The sequence below is a fragment of the Setaria italica genome, chromosome V (genome assembly GCF_000263155.2).
Source record: "Setaria italica strain Yugu1 chromosome V, Setaria_italica_v2.0, whole genome shotgun sequence".
Taxonomy (NCBI): Eukaryota; Viridiplantae; Streptophyta; class Magnoliopsida; order Poales; family Poaceae; genus Setaria; species Setaria italica.
The window spans coordinates 26966777-26992508 of NC_028454.1; the positions used below are offsets into that span (position 1 = coordinate 26966777).

General features: G+C 47.0%; 3 protein-coding genes across 4 annotated transcripts; 2 read left to right on the plus strand and 1 right to left on the minus strand.

Annotated features, from left to right (window-relative positions):
• Window positions 1-7223, plus strand: LOC101786865 (aldehyde dehydrogenase family 2 member C4). 2 transcript variants are annotated; one of them, XM_004968991.3, is made up of 7 exons: window positions 1-219; window positions 5153-5295; window positions 5397-6044; window positions 6141-6278; window positions 6356-6493; window positions 6594-6655; window positions 6742-7223. In XM_004968991.3, the coding sequence occupies exons 1-7, from the start codon at window positions 111-113 to the stop codon at window positions 7013-7015; spliced, it is 1512 nt and encodes a 503-aa protein (XP_004969048.1). In that variant the 5' UTR covers window positions 1-110; the 3' UTR covers window positions 7016-7223. The 2 variants fall into 2 exon arrangements, with proteins under 2 accessions (XP_004969048.1, XP_004969047.1); XM_004968990.4 differs by lacking the exon at window positions 1-219 and adding an exon at window positions 2173-2354.
• A 9017-nt stretch (window positions 7224-16240) lies between these two features.
• On the minus strand, window positions 16241-17654 carry LOC101753412 (protein ALP1-like). The gene is made up of 2 exons (XM_004968993.3): window positions 16825-17654; window positions 16241-16747 (listed from the first exon to the last, which is right to left on the minus strand). Exons 1-2 carry the CDS (start codon window positions 17546-17548, stop codon window positions 16290-16292), a joined length of 1182 nt encoding a protein of 393 aa, XP_004969050.2. The 5' UTR covers window positions 17549-17654; the 3' UTR covers window positions 16241-16289.
• A 2432-nt stretch (window positions 17655-20086) lies between these two features.
• On the plus strand, window positions 20087-24632 carry LOC101753824 (aldehyde dehydrogenase family 2 member C4). The gene is made up of 7 exons (XM_004968994.2): window positions 20087-20360; window positions 22387-22529; window positions 22626-23273; window positions 23393-23530; window positions 23652-23789; window positions 23896-23957; window positions 24065-24632. Exons 1-7 carry the CDS (start codon window positions 20102-20104, stop codon window positions 24336-24338), a joined length of 1662 nt encoding a protein of 553 aa, XP_004969051.2. The 5' UTR covers window positions 20087-20101; the 3' UTR covers window positions 24339-24632.
• Window positions 24633-25732: the final 1100 nt, after the last annotated feature.

The window sequence follows — 25732 nt, forward strand, 5'->3', positions numbered from 1 at the left end:
CCGTGCATCCATCATCACCTCCATCTATCCTCCTCTTCCTTTCTCCCGCGTCCACGCGCACACGACACTACACATCTCCCTCCATCCCTGCGTCTGCGGCGGGCGGCGCCATGGCGGCTGCGAACGGGAGCGGCGGCGACAAGGGGTTCGAGGTGCCCAAGGTGGAGGTCAGGTTCACCAAGCTCTTCATCAACGGCCAATTCGTCGACGCCGTCTCCGGTACGTACGCCCAATCGGCCCCACACCCCCCCTCTCCCTTCGTCCACTCCAGCTCTCCGTTCTTCCTGCCTGTTTGTTGACCTACTGAATCAACGGCGATGGCGCGCATGGACGCGTCGCCGGCGAGGTTCGCCGCTGCAGAGTTTGTTTGGGGGTCAGAGCCGGGGAAGAAACCCGGCCCGTGCTCCGATCCAGACCACGGCGTTCTCTAATGGCACCCTAGCTAGTGCTACACTTACCACTTATGATTGCCCCTCCCATATAGACTACAGAGTACAAATGTTTTCATGAATTTAAATATTTTGGAAAGCATTCGTTAAAAAATTTCTGGGGGTACAAATCCGTCTTCAAAAACTGTGTGGACAAGTGGCTGTGAGTGGAGCAGAGGGTGGCCACATCGAGGAAGTACGAGACAAGCCTGCCTCGCTAGCTTCGTCCTTGGACTAGTCGCGGGTGAGATCTCGAAGCACTGCACTGACAAGCCAAGATCGACTCTTGACAAAGATTGACCGGTTGCAGTAACCAAGTAGGAGCTGGTAAACTCTCTCTCTGCAAAATTCTTTTGCAACGTACAAGCCCATGCACACTTCACCCGCACAAAAAAAAAAAAAGCTTGCTCGGTTGCAAACGGTAGGCGCAACCTGCAGAGTCCCGATACTTTGTGGTGGGTCAAAGCTACTGTTTCAGTTTGGTGCACGGCCACGGCTTGCTGCTAGGTCCTTCGGGTACCGTATACTTGCAGGTAATTTGGCACTTAAAATAAAGGAAGCAGACGCAATTGACCTTCTAGGTTCCAACCCTCGTCGTCGGGGCGCAACTTTGTGGATTACTACTGGATTACATATAATCTTGAAAAATTAGGGAGTAGAAGAGGGGGTTGCGTTGGACCTGGACACTGAATTCCTCTGTTCTTACAAGGGCCACGTGCACCACGGTTACGCTTATTAAAACAAAGTGCGAGGTGGATGGACAGTGCTAATCTCGCCATCACGACAGGCACAAAACAAAACAAAGCTGAGCAGCATTAATCTACATCACTTGGATGTAGATTATTGACAGCTACAACCACTTAGTAATATGTAAGCAGAAAATTACAAAAACATCGTCTCGTAAAACCATTTCGTTGCGAATACTCGGAAGGAAAACACCTTACCGCACACAACCTCCATGCGATGGGACGATGGTGACAAGCTAACCAACTGCTGAGCTGCGCGTACATACCCGCCAACGGAGGCAGCAATCGCCGGCATTTTTCTGGTGCTGGCCTTTGGCTCATTGCTCGTTCGCTACCTCGCCCGGCCCGGATGACTCATCTTCCAACCATTGCCCATCGCTTGTCTTCGTACGGCTATATGTCTTTGTGCCAGCATAGTGTATTTTGTATTGTACCGATGGGAGTCATGCATGGACTGTGACTCTGGCGAATTTGTATCTTGTCAATCCAATCGCTTCAATAATGTGAGTCGGGCTAGTCCATGCAATGGTTGCTGGCGACGCGCGCGCCACGGAGCGTCCGGCGACCCGGCACGGCCGGCGGAAGTGGCCTTGCAGATTGTAGAAGGTTCAGCTCCGGCCCGGCCGATGCACATGTAGATGGTCGGTGACCTTTGCCTCGGCGGCCGTCGCGGCCTAGCTCGCCGGGCGCCGTCACCGCCTGCTGCTTTCCCTCTCCGTGTGTTACGTGTTGTCGCTGCCTGCGTGGTGGTGGTGACGTTGATGTGTCGCGGCGTGGCCGGCAGCGGCAGCGCCGTGCTCGCGCCCGCCCGCCCGTCCAATCTCCGGTTCCCGGTCAGTTAATTTGCCCGGGCGTCAGCGCGACGACCTTTTTGCGCATACTCACACATGCATCGGATCTCTTGTAATTAATTAACAAGGAAAGGAAAACCAATGGCTACGGCGCTCGACTCCCCTTTAAAAAGGCCTCGGGGAGCGAGCGTCCTCCGTCCCTCCACGCTCTCTCCTCTCCTCTCTCGCGGCCACACCCACACCTCTCGCTCTGAACGTCTGCGGCGCCATGGCGGGCGCGACGAACGGGAGCGGCGGCGGCGGCGGCGGCAAGGGGTTCGAGGTGCCCAGGGTGGAGGTCAGGTTCACCAAACTCTTCATCAACGGCAACTTCGTCGACGCCGTCTCCGGTACGCGCCCATCCATCCATACGTATATGGCGTCCCGTGTTTCCCTTGCCGTCTCTAGCTCTCAACGTTCTCGCGCCGCCATGGACGCGTTCCCGGTTAGGCCTCATTAGCAGAGGCTCACAAGTCAGAGCCAACAAGGATCTATCGAGGAGAGAAACGATGACCTGCTTGCTTGCTTGCTTCATGGGGGGATCCGATCCGATTACACTTGAATTTGTTTTCTTTTTGTCACACTCATCTCAATCTCATCGAGCTAGACCATCCATCTTTCTGCAAGCTGCACCTGCATCAGTGCATGAATACTACTACAGCGATAGGGAATATACATTTAATTTGTCTTCAACGTACAGGAGATCGAGAACGCACGCGCCATAATTCGATTGCGATGTAGGAGTAGTATTGGAAATATATACGTGCACCAGAATGATAGCGACTGCAAACGCTCTTGAAAGTTATGCTTGCCTATTGGTTCTGAAGAATACCGTTTGTTTCTGCAAATCAAATAAAGCTACATGCCCCCAATCTGCACATGCACAAAAAGGCGCTACCAGTCCTTCATCAGATATAGCACATACCTTCGTTCTCCCATGCTTAGCCCATGTTTAGCACGAAACCATGCTCAAAATGGTACCCCAAGTAGCTGCAGACTTACACTTGCAGTAGTATGTCAGAATCTCGAGAGTTTTCAGTTTCAGAATTCATCGAAATTGGCTTACACATAACACATGTACGCGCATGCATCTTTTCAAAGTTTACAAAGGGGGCGCACCCTGATTACATACGAAGACCGACCAGGACGTGCTTGCCAACTAGAATCTGTTTGGTATCCCGATCGATCAACATTCAACAACATGCCCACCGGTGCCTCCACTGGGTTCTAATCATAGGGACATGGCTGTCAGTCCACAAAAGCAGAGCGAGGCACAAGTTACTTTGAACGTGGAGCACTACAAGTGATTATCACTAATTCACTACCACCTTTTTGAAACGAATTTTTTTTTTTGAAACGAAATTATTACTACCACCTACTTTATAAGTTTTTTAAACGAAATTATTACTACCACCTTTTTGAAACGAAAAAAATATTTTTTTTGAAATGAAATTATTACTACGGCCTTCCAAATCGAGCCCGGCCGGCCCAGATCCACCGCCGTGTCTGTTCACTGTCTCGTGTCAGGAGATAATGTTCATCGCTTGTCTTCATCCCCGTGCAAAAAGGTCTCGTGACGGGAATCGAGGAGTGGGACTGCACTAGCTACTCGGCATTACTTGCTTGCTATGATTATTTAACTTGTCTTTTGTCCTTCCATGAGTCGTAGTAAGGCTGTAACGTCAACGTCCTGCTTTTCTTAACTGCAACTAGCTGAATAAGCGATGATGCTTTTGTCAAGGGGGTGTTCGGTTTTTTAATCCGCCGTTCCTGTCATTCGAAGTATTAAATATAGACTAATTATAAAACTAATTGTACAGATGAAGGTTAATTTACGAGACGAATCTATTAAGCCTAATTAGTCCGTGATTTGACAATGTGATGCTACAGTAAACATGTGCTAATCATGAATTAATTAGGCTTAATAAATTTGCCTCGCAAATTAACCTCCATCCGTATAATTAGTTTTATAATTAACTCATGTTTAGTCCTCCTAATTAACCTCCGAAGATTCGATGTGACAAACTAGACTTTAGCTCAACAATCCAAACACTGCAGAAAATAGGCCTGCTAATGGGTTGAAACCCGTCCCAAACCCACCCCAACCCACAATAAATTAACTCATTCACCCACCCCACCCGGCTCCATAATTCTATTGTGTAAACCCAACCCAACCCGTCCTACAAATTGATATAACCCATGGGTTTGGTACATGAACCTATAAGTTTATACAAACCTCATGTTCACACCTCAAAAGTTTAGGAAAATTATCTAAAATATGTTGCAGACAAATTAGTTTGATAGTCCGCTACTTTGTGCAAAGTAGTGCGGTTAGACTTATATGTAGACCCTGCGTCAAGAGTTGGACCCTAAAACTAAAACCTCGCGTTCACACTTTAAAATTTTGAAAAAATTGACCGAAATTTATTGCAGATGAATTAGTTTGACAGTCTGCTACTTTGTGCAAAGCAGTGCGGCTAGATTTATATGTGGGCCCCACGTCAAGAGTCGGACCCTGAAATTAAAATCTCGCGTTCACAGCTTAAAATTTTGGAGAAATTGACCGAAATTTGTTGCAAATGAATTAGTTTGACAGTCCGCTACTTTGTGCAAAGCAGGGCGGCTGGACTTATACGTGGGCCCCGCGTCAAGAGTCAGACCCTAAAATTAAAACCTCGCGTTCACACTTTAAAATTTTTGAGAAATTGACTGAAATTTGTTGCAAATGAATTATTTTGATAGTCCGCTACTTTGTGCAAAGCAGTACGGCTGGACTTATATCATAGCCCCACGTCAAGAGTCGAAATGTGAAAGTTAAACCTGTACAAATTCAAACAAAAAACCACTTTCAACCCACCCAACCCACATTTCTGATATACCCAATCCGTCCCAACCCATTAGATATTAAAACCCATTTCAACCCATTCAAACACACCTCGCGTCACAACCCGCCCCGTAAAACCCATTTCAACCGCCCCACTAGCAGGCCTAGCAGAAAACACCGCGTCTCAAAGTTCAAACAGTTTGGCTTCGTCCAATTTGTGAGAGCTTTTCAAGTAACACCAGCACTCGTGGCCCTGAAGTGGTCTTCAAAATTTGATCTGATGGAAAAGAGAAAGTAACGGGTCGCTGAACTCTCTTTCTGCAGGCAAGACGTTCGAGACCCGGGACCCGCGCACCGGCGAGGTCATCGCCAACATCGCCGAGGGCGACAAGGCCGACGTCGACCTCGCCGTGAAGGCCGCTCGGGAGGCCTTCGACAATGGGCCCTGGCCCAGGATGACGGGCTATGTAAGAAGAACGAAGCTTTTGGATTTGGGCCCAACCCCAACTGAGTTCGAATGACGTGCATCTTTGTTTCGCGCCTATATGTGTTGCTTGATCGTGTGCAGGAGCGGGGCCGGATCCTGCACAAGTTCGCAGACCTGATCGATCAGCACGTGGAGGAGCTGGCGATGCTGGACACGGTGGACGCCGGCAAGCTCTTCCTCGTCGGCAAGGTACGGGACATCCCCGGCGCGGCGCACCTGCTGCGCTACTACGCCGGCGCCGCCGACAAGATCCACGGCGAGACGCTCAAGATGGCGCAGCGGATGCACGGGTACACGCTCAAGGAGCCCGTCGGCGTCGTCGGCCACATCGTGCCCTGGAACTACCCCACCACCATGTTCTTCTTCAAGGTCAGCCCGGCCCTCGCCGCGGGGTGCGCCGTCGTCGTCAAGCCCGCCGAGCAGACGCCGCTCTCCGCGCTCTTCTACGCGCACCTCGCCAAGGAGGCAGGGGTCCCCGACGGCGTCCTCAACGTCGTGACCGGGTTCGGGCCCACCGCCGGTGCCGCCGTCGCATCGCACATGGACGTCGACAAGCTCAGCTTCACCGGGTCCACGGAGGTCGGTCGCCTCGTCATGAAGGCGGCCGCCGAAAGCAATCTCAAGTCAGTGTCCCTCGAGCTGGGCGGCAAGTCTCCGATCGTCGTCTTCGATGACGCCGACCTCGACATGGCCGTGAACCTCGTCAACTTTGCTACATACACCAACAAGGTATGCTACAATGCTCACTATGTGTTCTTAATCACCTGCTGATCATTTCGGATCATCTAGTTTGGACAGAGTTCTTAATCACCTGCAATGTCACAGGGCGAGATCTGTGTCGCCGGCACGCGCATCTACGTGCAGGAAGGGATCTACGACGCGTTCGTGAAGAAGGCGGCCGAGCTCGCCAAGAAATCGGTGGTCGGAGACCCGTTCAATCCTCGTGTCAACCAAGGCCCTCAGGTATGAGCATCAGTGATTCAGTCTGCAGAGAATGCACAGCCCTTGCTGCAACGACCAACTGTGGAATTGCAATGCAGGTTGACAAGGACCAGTATGAGAAGGTTCTCAAGTACATTGATATCGGGAAGCGGGAAGGTGCCACGCTGGTCACTGGAGGGAAGCCCTGTGGCGACAAGGGGTACTACATTGAGCCCACCATCTTCACGGACGTCAAGGTCAGTGCTCAACGTGAACAGCATATTTTATTTTCGTGACCATGAACAAAAAAGTAAAAGGAAGGACTGAATTTTCTTAACAAAAAAAATGCTAATGCAGGATGGCATGGCGATCGCACAAGATGAAATCTTTGGGCCGGTGATGGCGCTCATGAAATTCAAGTATGGCTCATTGGCTCTTCCCTGAACAATTTTCATTCTGGCAGCTCAAACTGGAAGTCTGAAACAGCTGCACTGTAATATTGCAGGACCGTTGAGGAGGTCATTCAGAAAGCGAACAACACTCGGTATGGCCTGGCCGCTGGCATCGTGACCAAGAACATTGACATCGCAAACACGGTGTCGCGATCGATCCGTGCAGGCGCCATCTGGATCAACTGCTACTTTGCCTTCGACCCCGATGCGCCATTTGGTGGGTACAAGATGAGCGGGTTCGGAAAGGACATGGGCATGGACGGCCTTGAGAAGTATCTCCAGACGAAGACCGTGGTCACACCCCTATATAACACACCCTGGCTCTGATCTCATTCTTTTCCAAGACAATTGAACAGCACAAGGGGGGAAAAGAAGAAACATGTCTTATACAGATAAAAGAAGAGCGTGGGTTGTTTGTAGCTCTGTACCTGCATGGATTGATGATGTACAATGTAGCATGGACTTGTTCCAGAACAATAAAGACATGTTTGGAACTGTTGGTTGAATTGGCTGGTGTCTAATCTGTTCAGGGAAAGAATATGTTTCAGGATTTTACTGACAACCATTGACTTCCATGGGAACCTTTCTAGGACTATTAATCGTACTGTAGGAATATATGGCAACGTTTTTAAAATCAGTTCAGATATGATATGATAAGGAATAATCGAAAATAAATAAATGAATGTCTTTGAGGAGCAAATTGCTTGAAAAGTACAACCACTGCTCTGATCTCATCCTATGAGAAATTGAACAAACTAGGAAGAAATGAAGAAAAAACATGTCTTATACAGATCAAAAGGTTCAGTAATTTGTTCCTGGTTGGATTTGATGTCAATGCATCATGGACATGTTCAAGAACAATGAAGACACATGTTTCGGCTACGTCAGCTGTTGTCTACTCTGTTCAAGAACATGTTTCAGTATTTAACTGACAACCATTGACGTTGTGTGGATTCTTTATTGTTAATCGCACTAGTGGATAATGTTGCTTAGTCCTATGGATCATTTACTATATGCTAAATGTTAGAGAAATGGGCTTAAGGCCTATTAGACAATTAAATTCCAAGACCCACAATAATAGGTGGTAGCTACACCTTGAAAGTTGAGAGGATCCCTAACCAATTTATACGGCGGACTCTGCTACACCTGGTAAAAAATTGGTTGAGGGATGGAAGGATGCCACATGCGCGCTCACTCGCCGAGCCGCGCGGCGGTCGTGCTGAGCACGTGATGTGTGGGCTGGGCTGAGCTTGGTCTGGTTTTGCAGTAACTGATGAAGGTTTTCTGGTGCGTATAAGAACGACACTTCTTCTCTGTGTCTCCTGGGACGAAGGTTTTCTGAGCGGCACATCTTCTCTGTCTCCTGGGAGGAGAACATTCCACCAGAGCTTCTCCACTGCTGCGCTGTGTTTTGCTGTCCCCGTTCCAGCGATTTGTGTGCATGGATTTCGCTAGAAGAGCAGGCCTCCGAAGCTGCACCCTTACCAGAGACTCTGCACCTGAGGAGTAGAAGGGCGATCAAGTTTTTGGGGAGCGCTATCTTGCGCGACTGCTCGTTCCTGTCATCTACGACTACTTCCCGGCAACGCATTTGCACTGCATCAATTCTACACGGTCTTAACCTCTGATCGACTACATCGAACAAGCTCGACTAACGATGTCGGGTAACGGCGCATTCAGTTCGTCTGGAACTGGTCCCGCCTCAGGGTATTTTCTAATGAACTTCCTGGTGGATTGTTTATTTTTTGTTATTTCCACTGTATGCTTTATGTTCATCGCTACAAACACAAGTGTTTATACTCCTGCTTATCTCATCGTTTGTGTCATGTTTTATTCTCTATTTCGGATTAAAATAAACCGTAAAATGCCTCTAATTCCAACCATAAAGACGCATAGGCGTCACTGAAAGTGAACATGGAATGAGCGTCTTTTCACCGGCAATTTGCTTGAAACAATGGAAGTCACCATTATGCTACTTTAATCGGGATGTCCCATCGGAGATGATTCTTTCTGATGTTTTGCTTGACGGCAAGGGGTCTTGGATAGCTTACAACTACAACTTATCGGCACGTCCTTAGTCATATTTCGTCATTGGCCAAAGACATGTAAGTTATAATAACAAGAGGCAAATCAACAAAGTCTCTGAACTCTGGTTGCTCCCAGTATCGCAGAGATTTGACCATACACCTATCATATCATAGATTGCTCTTTCTACTGCACAAACAGTATACAATTGCTGATACGTTGTCGTGGCTAGGCTCGTAGCAGCCTCCCGGCTCCGATTGCACCCAAAGTCAAACTCTGATTACGCGCTGGAGGTAGACGAAACTGAAGCCATAAAGCAACCACACAGCTCTCATGAATCATGGTCTCCATACTGCAGTGTCTGATCTGCATTACTTAAGGGCGCAACTAGATTTCAACTAGATTAAACTAATTGCTTGTGAACTTATCCAAGAATTTGGAATATTCTTAGACTGTTCATCAGACAGGTGCTACTTGGGTTTAATAATTTAAATCAGGCAGGCTTAATATTCTTAGACTGTAAGGACCAATATTCAACGAACCCAAAAGCAGGCGACAGTTCAGTTGACCGGAGATAACGAAAATTATGACTGTCTTATTCAGTGATGCCAACTGATCGGTCGGTGATGGAGATTTTAATTTTTTTTAGTACAATAGGTGGGGGTTGTGGAATCTCATATGCTGTCGCCAGCTTGCAGCGATTGGTGAAGTTTCTTAAGCACATTTGGTTGTGACTTGTGAGGGTACCAAGGAAAAATGGTTTGCATTTTCAGACTTGTAGTACGGACTTGTGAACTTCAGCTGGCTTCAGCTGGTTTGGTATAATGTAATCTCTAGGTTGTTTTCTAAACATGTTATGACTCCATTTGCTCTTGTTTCATTAGCTTTTATTTTTTTCAGACTTAGTGGTACCGTAGGATGTGTTTTCAAATTTTTTTAGGCAGCTGGTATTACATTTTCTCTGGAGGGATCTGCTTTTTGACCTACTCAGTTGTGTGACATGCGGTGCATTCCCTCGTCGAAAAGAAAATGGTAAACCTTTTCAAAAAAAAAGAAAAGAAAAGAAAATGGGAAACAATAGTGTGATGCATGGCATGATACGCAAACCACATATTGGTCTATGATTTTGCATCTCTACAAAATGGTGATAATTCTTGACCCAGCGGAATCTATACTAACTGGTCAGTGGTGAAAACTTCGGAACCAAGCTACATGTTTCCAATCCGGCAAGCAAGTGATCTCTTTCTCTTTTCTCTGGATTCTCCGAAGGGACAGAGATGGGTGAAGGCGGAGCGAGGCAGAGCTTTGTCAGAAGGAGACAACTACGACGGCGAGATCACGCAACCAAATAACACCAGCAGTATCTGTTTGTTTATGCTCCGAGCTAGGCCGAGCAGACGCATTCAATCAGTTCGTATTTGATTCATTGATTGGGTTGTGTACTCGATGACCTGCTAATGAACGCATCAATTGCCAACCAATAAGTAATGCTGAACATGATCTCTGGTAAATCAAAACGTGCATGCTAATTTGCCATCTGTCAGTATATACAGTAACTGAAACGATTTCTTTTTCTTTTCCTTTTTTTTTCCCCTTGGGTGAGAGGACTTGCATGTTCTTTGGAGGGGGCCTGTTTCGAATCTACCTGTATGAATGCAATTCCGTCCGTCGAATAAAAGGTGGAAAACAACAGGATGATGCGTCGTCATTACAGAAGAATATACGCATGTAATGTCGCAGCCCTACGGAAAATGCTATACTCTGATCCGCACAAGTCATCGGTGGAAATTCCAGGACCAAGTTATCTATTTCAATTCGGCAAGCAAGTAGTGCTCGTGCTCTCAAGGAAAAGAAAAAGGGGTTCTCTAGAACGACAAGACAACCGACATGGCGAGATCACCAATTCACCATGGCCAAGTACCACCCAAGAGCTATGATCATCTACAACTTGTTTACGCATTGAGCACGTCATTCAACTGGGAGCCTTTTTTTTTTCAGCAGTTCATATTTGATTAGGCTGTGCGCTCGACTACTGGTTGCATTGCTCGTTGACCTGCTAATTCAACACACCAATTGGCAGCCAATAAGTGATGCCGAGCATGATATCTGCTAAGTTATAATCTAGTTTTTTATATTATATTTTTGAAAGCATGGGGCGATGGGCCCACTGAGTACTATAATCACTGAAAACTGGGCTGTACTGGTGATATACTATTTTAGGGTTTTTGGATAAAATTATTCCCTCAAAATACACACGATAAGAGCAGAAATTAATTTCCTCCTAATCTCTCCCAATTAGTACGTATGGATTGAAGAGAATTATTATCTTAGTCAGAATGACGTACTGATGATATCATAAAACTTGCAAAGGCAAAATTACGTGTAGACTACGTAAAATAGTTTATCAGTCGTATCAATGAAATTTTGTTTCGCAGGAAAGTCATCAAAGTGGTATAATACTGACGAAGGTGGCGCACAGGAGGGACTTGCGTCGTCTCCAACAGTCCGGTCCTAACTGGTCGTAGCATGCGGCCTCACTTCAGATTATTCACGTTTTGTGTCAGCCTGACTGACCAATATTTCAAACTTGGCTACAGCTTGCTTCACTTCTCGACCTGATCCGGGGTTCCATGTGCTGCATTTTCAAGCATTGAACTGGTTCAAACCGAAGTACTAACCTACTTTTAGATAATGGAATATACAAAATTGTCCTAGACTCTAAAAACAGTTCGTGTAGGCATAATAACCCCGCTGAGGCCGATGTCTACTTGTAAATTGTAATAACGTTTGAAATGTACACATAACAGCTCTGGAAGAACAGCCTCTGTATCCCTTTTTCATGGAAATTATCATCCTCATGAGTTGGAATATTTGGACATCTTGGAATAACCTGATCTTTAGAGGCGACCAGCATGCAGTAGACAAGTGCAAGAACATTTCAAGAAGGAATTTGCCTTACTGTTGCACAGCGCAAAGCAGAAGTACTTCCCCGAAATTAAATCATGGATAGACGCCTTTTAATAGTAGTCCTTTTTTTCATTTTCTTCGTTTCTTTTTTTTTGTCTCCTGAGAACTCTTTTAGAGCCTTAATCTCATTGTAATTTTCTTCTTTTAATATATATACATAACCAGTAGGGGCAACCCCTCCTGTTTCCCTCAAAATTGAAATGTGCAGTACTATGTACATTATTCTAAACTCTGTTGTGTAATAAAGATGAGACTATTCGGTGTCTTTGCGAGTATCAGCCTTTTTTTTTTTTGAAACGATGTAGTATCAGCCTTGATGATGTAGGAACTGATAGAGTAAGCACACGATTTCCAAAGAGGGGACCCCACATCTACCACCAAGTTAAAAGGGATTTGGGGATAATGGTTCCCCTTGTCTTAACTCCTTTTGATTGGAATTTGGAAGTAGTGACCATCACCATTAACCTTGATAGTAAGCTCCCTCCATTTCAAAATATAAGGTACACATGTATTTTAAGATTCAAACTTCGTTACCTTTGGCCAACCAGTTAGTCAAAAAAATTAAATATGGAAAGTTTGTGCTGCAAAAAAAGGTTGTACTGGATTAGTTTTTGGAAATACTTTCTGATAATTAAATTTTATTGCCTCGGATAATATATTATTAGAGCAACTAGTGGTCAAAGTGTGATTTTGAAGATCATGCCAAGTCAAAATCTTGACTTATTTTTTGGGGGAGGAGAGTACTTTCTTACTTTTTGATAAATTTCTATTTTAGTAATAGTAAGATATTAATGAAATGCGGAACTTAATTTCCTATCAGGTACACTCTGGTGTGGTGTGGTGTTGCAGCGTCACTACAACGAAGGGTTCCACATGACGTTGGTCTTCTCGGTGTGGTGCAGTTTGTTTCTCGATTCCCTGTGTTGACGCTCACTATTGACACACTTTTACCCCTATTTATCTTCAATAATGACATGAATTTAATACCTAAACTATTGATTACACCTAATAAACTGGTCATTTTCACATATGCAACGTATTTTGGAGGATGTTGTGTTTTTGCAGGAAATTGGACATAAAAGTATATTCCTGGATAAAGCATTGAACGAGCGCCGAACCAGACAAAGATGAAGGTCAACATGCCCAGGAAGGGGCTAGGTCGATTGGCCTAGAGGAGTCTAGGCTGATCAGCCTGGCACCCTCTGGCATCCCCTGGTACCCATCTTTGGCAAGTAACCCTCCAACATTGCTTAGGGGCTAAGTTTATGAAGATATGGCAAAGACCAACTCGGGATCAAAGAGGGATCGAACAAGATCAAGCGGAGATTTGGAAAGTCATTGAAGATCAATCTCATCCCGAAGCTGCCAACATGCTAGGGACACATGCAAGTGAAAAGAAGATTCCAGAGTACCTGAGGAGACTTGGAGATGAAGCAGGACGTGAAGGGCTCAAAGGAAGGCCTAGGCCGATCGTTCTGGACCCTCCCAGGCCGATTGCCTGGGGGATTCATTTGCCCTCTCGCTTTCCAATTTTTGCCACGCGCTCTCTGTATTATAAATACCCCGAAAAATCCACTGAGCCCCATATTGAAGATGACGTACTCGAGGTGAAGTAGCAGAGAAGCAGAAGGAAGATGACGTACTTGAGGGACACCTCTCCGGAGAGCCGAGGGCTGTGCAATTGTTTGTCGGGGCTAGCATAGGCGAACCTCTGCCGGTGTGATCACCCTGCGAGGAAGATCACGCTGGAGTTCTGGAGCTAGAAGTCATCAAGATTAAGGTAGGATCCCGGTGGTGATCTTGTGATGTACAATCATTCATGATGAAGTAATAGATATGTTCATGTTCTTAGCGATCTAAGTATCTCCTTTCATGATTTTATGCTTTATCGGGTTTGCTTGCTTTTCAATCTATGAATCGATGATAGATTGGCTAGGGTGTTCTTGTGGTCGTGGTGACCAAATTTGCATGCTTGATCTACCGATGAGTATGACATGTTCTTATGATCATGCCCTTAACCTGCTTGCGCTTATAGAGGTGATCGGATCTTTCTTGTGTAAGGTGGGGTTTTTATGATCCGGACTGGAGGTGTAGATTTGAAGATATTTTTTTTACTAAGATCATATATGTGTTGCTTTGCTACCCATGCTCAGAATTAGAACATATACATAGTCTAGGTTGCTTTAGATTGGTTACCTTTGCTCTATCTGTTATCTGTCTGTACATGCTTAGTTGATTGGGTCTGAATCTCTCATAAACACCAAGTTAATACTAACAACACTAGTTGAAATAGATCTTGTGCTATAAGTTCCACGGCTTGATAAACCTTGGAGGAATACTCTGAGGGAAGAGCTACAGCTGATCCGTACATTTGTAGTTCACAAATTGGCGTGCTAACAGCCATCAACACCCTGTCATCACGGAGTCACGCCTGGAGGTTTGGCGACTACATGAGCGTGAGACTGTCGGGGGTGCCGCTATAAAGGCTTCGGCTCTGTGTTGTTGCGAGTTGATTGGTGTAGTGTGCTCTGTTGCCGTTGTTTGAGTGGAGTGGTGCGACCGCGTTGATGTCCCAATCCAACTAGTCGGTTTTGGCGGTTTAGAGTTGAGTGGTTACCCGTGTTGACGTCCCAATCTAACTGGGCGAGTCTAGTTGTTTTTCCTTTTCTTTTTTTTCCTGACTATAGCCTTCCAGGGCTGTAGTCTTGTATTTTTTTTCTGCTATGTCAATAGAAACTTGCACTATCTAAAAAAGATTCAATTTCTCATAATAAGTTGCCTAGGTATGTAGGCAACCTGTTAATTCAGGCTCTTTCAAATCCAAACTATCAATCACAGCATTAACTAAAAATCGCCATCTGCCAGTCATATCCATCACTGTTTTCTCTGCCGGTTTTCTAATGACTTTCTGCCATGAATGGAACAGATTCGGATCTACTCCCTCCATTTCAAATTGTAGATCATTTTTGCATTTCTAGGTGCATAATTTGGAACGGAGGGAGTACAAAGCATGAAGCAGTGCAGCGAGGAAGGAGTCTTAGGGGGTGTTTGGATCCTGAAGCTAAAATTTAATCCATGTTACATCGAATATTCGGAGGCTAATTAGGAGGGCTAAATACGAGTTAATTATAAAACTAATTACACAGATGGAGACTAAACGGCGAGACGAATCTATTAAGCCTAATTAATCATGGACTAATCATGATTAATACTCCTAATTAGACGGTTTAGACGCAGCACATTGTCAAATCATGCACTAATTAGGTTTAATAGATTCGTCTTGCCGTTAGTCTCCATCTGTGCAATGGATTTTGTAAATAGTTTATGTTTAATACTCCTAATTAGTATGTAAATATTCGATGTGATAGGGATAAAAGTTTTACATACTCGATGTGATAGGGATAAAAGTTTAGCCTGGGGATCCAAACACCCGCTTAATTTGTATTCCAGCTGTTCTACTTAAAGTCTTAAACCCGTCTGAATCCACCCTCCTTAATTTGGTCCAGCAAACCGGGCTCCGCACCCCCGGGTCTGCCGCACCGGAGGAAAGCCGCCAGCGACTTGTTGTTGGCGTCAATTGCGGCAGCTTCGGCCTGCATCACATCCCTGGCTGTACGAACTGACACTAGCAGCTCCATGAGCTTGCGCTAGCTAACACACGGATTAAATTACGGTTGTTGCAGGACATAGGCAGCATCTAGATACTCTCCCTATGCTCAATTATGGTTAATGCCTCGTGGTATTGAGTTCTTCAGGAACATGGCAGCCTTTCTGTTCGAGACATTTTGTCTTCACAACAAGGAACAATGGAACCAGCATCTTTTAGTTTGCTGCCAGTTTTTAACAGCACTATAATATGTACGAAAACGTATAAAAATGTTCTTCATATTTGTAAATGTCATATATAAGTGTCACCCTGCATGTGTGATGCATCCAATGGTCGAGTCTTAAAAAAAAAGGAGATTATTTTGCTTTCTGAACCGAGCCAATACTTTCTAGAAGAAGACGCATGTATCCCCATATTTTTCCAGCGCACGCTACCAGAAAACAAATGGAAATTCCGTGAGAGACTATAAGGGCCTGTTTGGGAAGGAGGTGTTAAAGTTTAACAGGGTGTTAAACTTTAACACCCTCAAATGAGGTGTTAAACTTTAACACAAGGTGGGTGTTTGGATGGGTTGTTAAAGTTTAACACTTTAGCTGGAAAATGACTGCATTACCCCTCAATAAATGAGGTCCCATACCCCTGTGCTGCTGTTATTTTTGGCGCCAAATGCTTGCTCTGTTCTGGCGCTAGGAAGTGCTAGCGCGGGAGGTGCTTGTGCTGCTGTTTTTTGGTGCCAGTACTGGTGTGCTCATTTTTTGCGCTAGGAGGTGCTTGGCGCCAGCAGTGCTTGTGCCCATTGCTTGTGCTCATTCTGGTGCTTGTGCTGCTCGGTCTTTGGCGCCAGGTGAAGTGGCCTTCTTTTGTTTTTTCATTCGGTCAAATGAAAGAACGATGAAATAAAATAAAAAATATTCAAATTATTAGATTGTCCTGTACACACGATAGAACGCAGATACTACAAAAATGTTGTCAACATCATTACAATACAATCATACAAATAATCTACGATTTGTTGTACAAAGCATTAGCTAATTCATCCCGAAATGCATTCATATTACAATCTTCTTCCCCTGCTTGTGTATTTGTCCCATCTCCTTCGTCGTTTGGCACTTGAGGCATAGGAATAAAATTTTCATCCCGATCGCACATATCAAAGGCCCTATCGGCCATATCATTCTCTCGTATGAAATTATGAATTGCCATACATGCTACTATGATTTTACTTTGTTTCTGCATCGGAAAACTTGGAATACCCAACAAAATCCTCCACTTCATCTTTAACACTCCAAATGACCTCTCGATAACATTTCTAAGGGAGGAATGGGCGTAATTAAAAGTCTCTTTCATACCTTTTGGCATTGGGCCACTCCTAAACTCCGGTAGATGATATTTTGTACCCTTGTAGGGTGCAAGGTAACCCGGACGATTTGCATAACCCGAGTCAACTAGGTAAAATTTGCCTACATATACGACAATTTTCATGAGGTTAACAAAGGTGCCACCATCTCACATACAAATGAAAACAAATCAAATTTACCTGCAGGAGGATGCGGAAACTTGTCACCATATTTGTTTAAGGCATCACTGAAGACTCTCATGTCATGAACCGATCCAGGCCATCCAGTCACAGCAAATGTGAACCTCATGTCGAAATCACATATTGCCAGCACATTCTGTGAAGTATATCCATGTCTCCCGGTGTGCTGAACCACCTTATCATTTGGAACCACCACCGGTATATGCGTCCCATCTATAGCTCCTATGCAGTTGTTGAAGTATGGTGCAAAGCGAGGGTTCCTCAACCTTGGGTGCACGGTCCTAAATTCTGGGTCCTTGGGCTTAATAATATCCACTGCTAGCTTAAGAACACTTGACAACACATTATCGAAAGTACGGCTTATTGTTTCTAAGGACCTTACAAACCGGTCCTCAACCTGTCTAAGGGATTGTGGTGCACCAATTACCCAAAGGAACATTCCTAAAGCCTCCATCGTGGTCATTCCTCTAGTTGCCCTCAACCCATAGTTCTCGACCAACAAGTCATGTAGCTGGTAAAACAAAACGCTTGACATCCTAAACATGTTGTAGCAAGCGGTTCTGCTACACAATGTTTCATGCACCCATTCTATACCCGACACAGTAGGAACCCTATGTGGAGCCTTGTCCATGTATGTGTCATAATACGTACCGATCATTACTGCGGCCATTGCAATGTCCCGGGTCCTCTTACGATGATACTGTTGCATCCACATGAAACCCATAATCTCTGTTGATAAGTCGTCATCAGAAGAACTTGACTCATCAATATCAAATTCATACTCCTAAGTCACCAAAGAAAACCATGTCAGTCAGTAATGAATACTCCTAAGTCACCAACTAAAACCAATGTAAGTCAGTAAATTTTCCTCCTAAGTCACCAAATAAAACCAATGTAAACATCCACATTTCAGCAACAATTGCACATATGCATTCAGCCACAAACCATATAGAACAGAGCCTTCCACAAAACAGCAACAATTGCACATATGCATTCAGCCACAAACAATCAACAATTCTTAAACAGCCATCAACCATATAGAAATTCCAAAGCACATTCCAAAAGTGTGAACAAACAGTCACATATTGTTCTAATAACCATAATTAGTACATAAAGGAACTCATATTCCATAAAACAGCCACATTGACTCCTAAGGACAACTACTTACTTCTACCAAACATTCAGTCCTAAAACACACACATTCACTCATATAGATTGTTTTCTTTGCAAACTCTCTGCAAATAACGCAGCCTTCCTTCAGGAGTTGGTATGTTGCAAAAAAATTCTCTCTCATATGGATCTTTGAATAAGTGCCTGCATGCATAGAACTCTACACTTTCAGGGGCTGCTCCACATTCCAAAGCCAGCTGTTGACACCTCTTAACAGACTCACCCACCTCTTAAAATTTCCCGCGGGAAGCAAACCCGCCAGGGAAATCCATTTCCTCGTCATATTCCTTTATTTGGCGTTTGTTGGCGCTTTTCGTCATTTCGGTGACGGTTCTTGACCGCTCACGGGATTTCCGCTTTGTGTTAGGGACAGCGCTCGCGCACAGCAACTAACTGTAGTCCTCTGAGCATGTGTTTGGTTTTAGATGAGGTGGAACGGGTTGGGTTCATTTTACTTTTGTGAGTTAGGTTCAACCCATCTCGTGTTTGGATGAGAGGGATAGGTTTGTTCCAATTTTTTGTTTGGTTGAAGGGGTTGAGAGGGATGGGATGGATGCCATTTTAACACTGTTAGCAACGAGTCCCATCTGTCAGCTGCGGGGTCCATCTATCATCCTCTTTTCTTTTCCTTATCTTCTCCATCCTCCCTCCACTCGCCTTTGCTCCTCCACCGGATGGCCGTTGCCCGGCGCCGCCTACTCCTCCACGCCGCTGGTGCCGCCGGCACCGTCCGCTCGCCACCTCACGCTGGCCTTCACTCTCGTTTTGCTCGGTTTGTGTAGTTGGTGGAAAATAGAGGACCGGGAGGATGGGGTTTGACGGTGAGGTGGGGTGGCAGTCGGCGGCAATGGCGGCCACTAGAGCTTCAATCCCCAGCGCCTGGGACCATGACGCACGGCAAGGAGAAGTGGAGTAGGTATCCGAGCAGGTGAGGCAGGTGTGGGCGGCGGTGATTTGATAATGGTGGGGTGGAGCTCGGGGATTTTTGCCGGCGGACGGAGCTTGCTCTGTTCTGATTTTCTTGGGCTGGAGGAAGAAGACTGAGAGAGGGAGAAAAGGAGCCGGCTGGTTTGGAGGAGATAAGACCGGGCGAGCGACAGTTGGGCGCGCCGAGTAATGGCGGGAGGACGGCGAGCAGTGGAGCAAGGACGATACGAGGACAGCGCGGCAGTGGTGAGCCGGAGCTGGTGTCGATCCTAGCGACGCCGCAAGGGGCTCTTGATGCTGGAGGGCACGGCAACCCCGACTTGCGGCGGTGGTAGCGGGCGGAGCAAGAGCGCCGCCGGGATGTCCGGGTGGCGGGTAGTGGAGGGCCACCTCACCCGCCTCGACCCGCGTGATGCCTAGCTGCTCGTCATCGAGAGCCGCGGTGGCAACACATGCTACGCCGCCTTCCACTCCCTCAACGTCGGCCTCAGGTTCCAGGCGCTCCTCCTCCCGCTTGCGTTCCCGGCGCTCGGATGGACGGCGTTGATGTGGGTCGAGTGCGTCCGCTCGTTTTGGGCGGATGCATTCGACCCGCATCTGGGAGGAATATTCCCTCCTAGATCCGACCCAACCTAAATACATTTTCAACCAAACGGGGATCGATGGGGTCGAACCCATTCCAACCCAATTCGACCCCAACCCAAACACAGACAGGCTAATTGAGGCAGGAAGCAGGGCTATAGACCGCTAGAACGAACGAATGAGGAACGCACACGAGAACGACGTGGCTGCCTCCCAAGCCGGCCGCCCTTGTTCTCGCCGTGTAAGCTGGGGAGCTCCCACAAATATCTTGGACACGCAGCATGCGTGTATCAGTCTATGCATATGCAATGCAAGCTGAACAGAACTGCGTGTGATGTGACCCTGCAGATGGAGAGTTGGCCTGCATACATATATAATATAATATATATATATATATATATATATCTTAAATACATATACTCTCTGCTCAACACATCTGCGGTTGATGATACAATAGAACCAGTCTCACTCTGTAATTCATTTGAACTAAAATATCTGTGAAGAAAAGAAAAGAGCATGGAGGTGAGAAGGGTCTGTCCAAGTCCAACACTCCAATGCCTCCAGCGCGAGTCTATCGAACGGTCTCCCTCCACCCTACATGCCTATTTATAAGGCGGCCAGCAGCAGGGCCTCCAGCTCCAGCCTCCAGGACGACGACTCTTCTCCCTCGGAGACGACGGCGAGGCGGCAGAGCCACACCACCGCACAGGCAGATCGCACAAGGAGCAGCAGAGCACAGAGGCAGCTAGCGTCGTCAATGGCGGGCAACGGCAAGGCGGCGGCGGCGGGCGTGGTGGTGCCGGAGATCAAGTACACCAAGCTCTTCATCAACGGCGAGTTCGTCGACGCCGTCTCCGGTACGCGCCCTCAGCCTTCCCCAACCCGGCGCCGATATCGGCATGAAATTAATATATAGCTGCCGCGCCTTTTTAGCTTTGAGATTTTTTTTTGCCATGCTTCCTGTCTACGTGTTCGAATGTCTGTTGCTCGACCGTGCTATCCATTTGGATCTCAGCTGAATCCAAGGTGCATAGCACCGGCCGCTCTGCTATTGGCTTGGTCAACGCTGTAGGTTTGGATTATTGGATGGCGCTAGCTAGCTCTCTATATAGTTTTGTGTGTTCAGGTACGTGGCGGCGATCTGGGCGATGGGATCGCGGCGTTTGTTTAATTAGGGCCGAGTCGTTATTCGTTACTAACTTGTGTCCGGGCGATGCGATGCGTGCAACTTGGTGGTCTGTCTTCGCCGCCATCGCTCGTTCGGCCGAAACCAAGCCACGACGAACAAACCTGTGGGTGAAGTCACTGCACGGTCACGGTTAAAAAAAAAAGCGACGCCGCCCAACAAGATTTTTTTTCCCTTTATTTCTTTACCGCGCCTAGCTCCCACCGGCGGCCCTTTTCCTCCGCTCCAGCGGAAGCAGCTCTAGTTGTGAACGAAAGGTGCCCATAGCATTTGGATACTAGTGCTAAATTTTAGGAGTGTCACGTGAGATATTCGGATACTAATTAGAAAGATTAAATATGAGCTAATTATAAAACCAATCGCAGAACCCTATGCTAATTCGCGATACGAATCTATTAAACCTAATTAATTCATCATTAGCAAATGGTTACTGTAGAACCATATTGTCAAATCATGGACTAATTAGGCTTAATAGATTCATCTCGCGAATTAGACTCCATGTGTGCAATTAGTTTTGTAATTAGTCTATATTTAATACTTCTAATTAGCATCAAACATCTAATGTGATAGGTGCTAAACTTTAGTAGGGTGTATCAAACGCTCCCTAATCCTGTTATCTCGCATTGGGTTGCTCTGTCTGGTCAAAACCCAAGACCTTGCCGGCTTGCCACTGCGGAAGCGTCCTTCGCCGCCACCATATCCTGCCTCCGATTTCGTCAAAGGAACGTGCAGTGCTACTTGTGTGGGGCCCATGGCCCGGATAGGGGAGAGGAGGGCACCACGTGACGCCAACCATGACGTCATGCGCCAGGCATGTCCGTTCGATCAGATCAGCTCCTCCTGCTACAGGTGCTAATGGTCTGAGAATTGGACCATAACTGCACCAAACCACTTTAATAGTATGCGTTATCCCACTCCAGACTGCCCCCAGCCCGCCACCTTCCAAAACCAAGCTAGACTGAACTACATGAAGCATTTCGAGCAATCAAACCACCCAACCTTCACAAACCACGGTTTGAAACCCGGCACTTCTCTTCGCTTAACGAACAAGTTCGGTTGTGTGTGCTTCCGCTGCAGCAGCCAGCTAAAAACCCAACCAGATCAGTGTATGTGGTGTTCAGACCATTAAAGCCCACCCCGAACTGAACCAGATCAGTTTTTCCAGCAAACCAAACCCAACCAGATTATTTACAGAGTTAGCCCAGTTCTCACCAAACTATTAGCATCCAGGACGAGGCCTAAACTGTTAGCACTGGTTTCAACCCGGACCATTGATCCTGCCCTATGCAGCACAAAGCCACCAAACGGTTGTATCGACCTTTACGTAACCACGCAACCTTTGGTTGCTGCCAGGACGGATCCAAAATAGGACTGCACACTAAGTTAAGTTGCTGAATCACAACTAAAATAGTCTAATCTTGTCTCGTAAACCTCTTTTTGTTAGGCTAAATACCACATATGTTAAAGGGACTATATAAGCTCGCCCTGGGCTGCAGCCCGAGCAGCCTGGGCCCTAGATCCGCCTCTGGTTGCTGCTTGACCTTGACTTCCTGCCACACACGCTACTTACAACCATTTATGTAAACTACACGTACATGGTGACATCCTCGTTTGAGAAAGAAAAGGAACGTATTTGTACGTACCAAGATGCGTGCGTGACTTGTGTCTAAATGCATTTATTTTATCTCATTTCGCAGGCAAGACGTTCGAGACCCGGGACCCGCGGACCGGCGACGTGCTGGCCCACGTCGCCGAGGCCGGCAAGGCTGACGTGGACCTCGCCGTCAAGGCCGCCCGGGACGCATTCGAGCATGGCAAGTGGCCCCGCATGTCAGGCTATGTAAGTACCCAAACCAGTCACCAAATTTAAACCAAATCAAGCTTAACTCAAAAGCAAACTTGAAAGTGTCATGCACTCATGTTACGAAATGCACAGGAGCGTGGCCGGATCATGAACAAGCTGGCGGACCTGGTGGACCAGCACACGGAGGAGCTGGCGGCGCTGGACGGCGCCGACGCCGGGAAGCTCCTCCTCCTCGGAAAGATCATCGACGTCCCCGGCGCCACGCAGATGCTGCGCTACTACGCCGGCGCCGCCGACAAGATCCACGGCGACGTGCTCCGGGTCTCCGGCAAGTACCAGGGCTACACGCTCAAGGAGCCCATCGGCGTCGTCGGCGTCATCATCCCCTGGAACTTCCCCACCATGATGTTCTTCCTCAAGGTCAGCCCGGCCCTCGCCGCCGGCTGCACCGTCGTCGTCAAGCCCGCCGAGCAGACGCCGCTCTCCGCGCTCTACTACGCGCACCTCGCCAAGCTCGCCGGGGTTCCCGACGGGGTCATCAACGTCGTACCCGGGTTCGGGCACACCGCCGGCGCCGCCATCACCTCCCACATGGACGTCGACAGCGTGGCTTTCACCGGATCCACGGAGATCGGTCGCCTCATCATGGAGTCGGCCGCGAGGAGTAACCTCAAGACGGTGTCGCTGGAGCTCGGCGGCAAGTCGCCGCTCATCGTCTTCGACGACGCCGACGTCGACATGGCCGTCAACCTGTCGCGGCTCGCCATCTTCTTCAACAAGGTACGTATTGCATTGCAGGCAAACAAACATTCAGCATCTCTGATGATTAATTCTGATTCGGAGTAATGAGCTGAGTACTGATCAACTGTTCTGACGCCTGAATGAACTTGCAAATGCAGGGGGAGGTTTGCGTGGCCGGATCGCGCGTTTATGTGCAGGAAGGGATCTACGACGAGTTCGTCAAGAAGGCCGTGGAGGCCGCGCAGAGCTGGAAGGTTGGAGACCCGTTCGATGTCACCACCAACATGGGTCCTCAGGTAAGATCATAGGCAGCATACTCTGTTTTGTCACGGTTTCTTCTGAATTTCTTGGAGCAAAGGATGTAAAATCGGTCAAGTTCATGGCAGAAGCTCTGAATGACTCTGTTCGTTGTGCTAGGTTGACAAGGAACAATTTGAGAAGGTGTTGAAGTACATTGAGCACGGAAAGAGCGAGGGCGCGACTCTGCTCACCGGCGGCAAGCCCGCCGCTGAGAAAGGGTACTACATTGAGCCCACCATCTTCGTCGATGTCACGGTAAGTTCCACAAAGCACAACAGAATAACAGATCAAAATTACATTTCCTGCACTTAGAAAGAGTGTCAGTCGCTGACACATGCTCACTCTGATGGATCAACCACAGGATGACATGAAAATCGCGCAGGAAGAGATCTTCGGGCCCGTCATGTCCCTCATGAAGTTCAAGTAAGTGCACCCAAAATCTCGCAGCAACCTGGCATCATCAGAATCGTCGGAGGCCAGCCTCATGCAATACTGACTGACCCAGTGACCCTTGATCCCATTCATTGCAGGACGGTCGACGAGGTGATCGAGAAGGCCAACTGCACCAAGTACGGGCTCGCCGCCGGGATCGTGACCAAGAGCCTGGACATCGCCAACCGGGTGTCGCGGTCGGTGCGCGCGGGCACCGTGTGGGTCAACTGCTACTTCGCCTTCGACCCGGACGCGCCCTTCGGCGGCTACAAGATGAGCGGCTTCGGCCGGGACCAGGGGCTCGCCGCCATGGACAAGTACCTCCAGGTCAAGAGCGTCATCACCGCGCTCCCGGACTCGCCGTGGTACTGATCGGCTGCCACTACCGGCCGGCACCGATCGACCAGTCCATGTCTTCTTTGTGCAGTGTACAAGCGTGCTCACAGCTCAGCTGCTGCTTGCGTTCTCGTCTCGGTTGTGACTGATGTATTGGATAATTATTTGTCCTGCTCCCCATCTTTTCTGTACGCAGCTGCGAACATGAACGAATGTTGCCACATTTATGTTAGCAACACTTGAGGTTTTCGTTCTGTGATATATGTAGTTTAGTAGTTATATAATATAGTTACTAGAGCAAAGTACATTATTGCCGTCCTGGTCTCTAAACTCGGAAATTGCATCTTAAATTTAGCTCCAGCTATCGTACTAATATCGAAACTCGCAAATTTGGCACTTTAAACTTGACTTCGGGTGTGTCATGGTCCCTAAACATGCAAATCGCAAATCTCTCCATTTATTTTGTACGGAAAATTCTTATGAAAAATTCTTATTTCATTGAAAATGTATTTTCCCATTTATTTTTGTATAAAGGAATGAAATTGGCTTGGGTGACATCATGCTGACATAATTGTCCCAGCTATAGAACGGAGCAGAGCCCACTGGTGCGATGGGCAAATTCACTGTGACGGAGATGGCACGGCCAATTTCCTTTAAAGAACAAAAGAGAAATTACGTATGAAAAAACATTAAGACTTGGATTCCACAGGTCAATAAGTTAAATAAATGAAGAAACATGCAATTTGCAAGTTCGGAACCAAAATGACACGGAAAAGTAGTTTAGGGAGTCAAACATGCAATTTGTGATATGGATTAGGATGATACAGCATGATAAGTTGGAGAACCACTGATGCACTCTACTCTACTTACTATGTATCACATAGGATTTCTAATATTCTGGTGGAGCTATATATCATGCGTCTAAATTTTGGCTTCTCGTATTCAATCAATCTCGTCATCTCATCCGACCATCCAAATTAAACATGTTCATCTTTGTTAAAAAAAAATCTCATACCTCGGTCCAATCTGCTTCCTTCCACCAAGTGGCTGCACGATGCTCTCTCGCCTCCTAGTATCCTGGCAGTGACATTTTGATGCTGCCTGCTGAAGGCTGGCTTGTGGACCTGAGTACTTGGTTTTGTTGTGTTACACGGCGAGAGGCAATTCAGACTTTTTACTAGGCATCCTCTCACCTCACACACACAAAAAAAAGAATGCTAATCTAATAAGGGTGCCATGCTTCATACAAAACATTTTCTTTTGCAATGGTAGAACTCTTTGCACAAAACCATCATTTGGTAGTGTCCTGAGTTTGTGTGGAACATGGAGCGTGACATGACGGTCGTCGTCTCATCGACCTTTATAAAAAGGATTCACCACCATCACAATTCTGAAATAGCGCCGCCACACCACATTCATCCCCACCGCCT

Coding starts and splice junctions, on each gene's coding strand:
- LOC101786865 (XM_004968990.4), top strand. CDS start 2,234: ATGGCGGGCGCGACGAACGGGAGCGGCGGCGGCGGCGGCGGCAAGGGG. Junction 5,296..5,396: donor GGCCCAGGATGACGGGCTAT/GTAAGAAGAACG, acceptor GATCGTGTGCAG/GAGCGGGGCCGGATCCTGCA. Junction 6,279..6,355: donor GTGTCAACCAAGGCCCTCAG/GTATGAGCATCA, acceptor ATTGCAATGCAG/GTTGACAAGGACCAGTATGA.
- LOC101753412 (XM_004968993.3), bottom strand. CDS start 17,548: ATGGGTTTCATGTGGATGCAACAGTATCATCGTAAGAGGACCCGGGAC. Junction 16,748..16,824: donor GTTTCCGCATCCTCCTGCAG/GTAAATTTGATT, acceptor TCGTATATGTAG/GCAAATTTTACCTAGTTGAC.
- LOC101753824 (XM_004968994.2), top strand. CDS start 20,102: ATGCCTATTTATAAGGCGGCCAGCAGCAGGGCCTCCAGCTCCAGCCTC. Junction 23,790..23,895: donor CCATCTTCGTCGATGTCACG/GTAAGTTCCACA, acceptor GATCAACCACAG/GATGACATGAAAATCGCGCA. Junction 23,958..24,064: donor ATGTCCCTCATGAAGTTCAA/GTAAGTGCACCC, acceptor CATTCATTGCAG/GACGGTCGACGAGGTGATCG.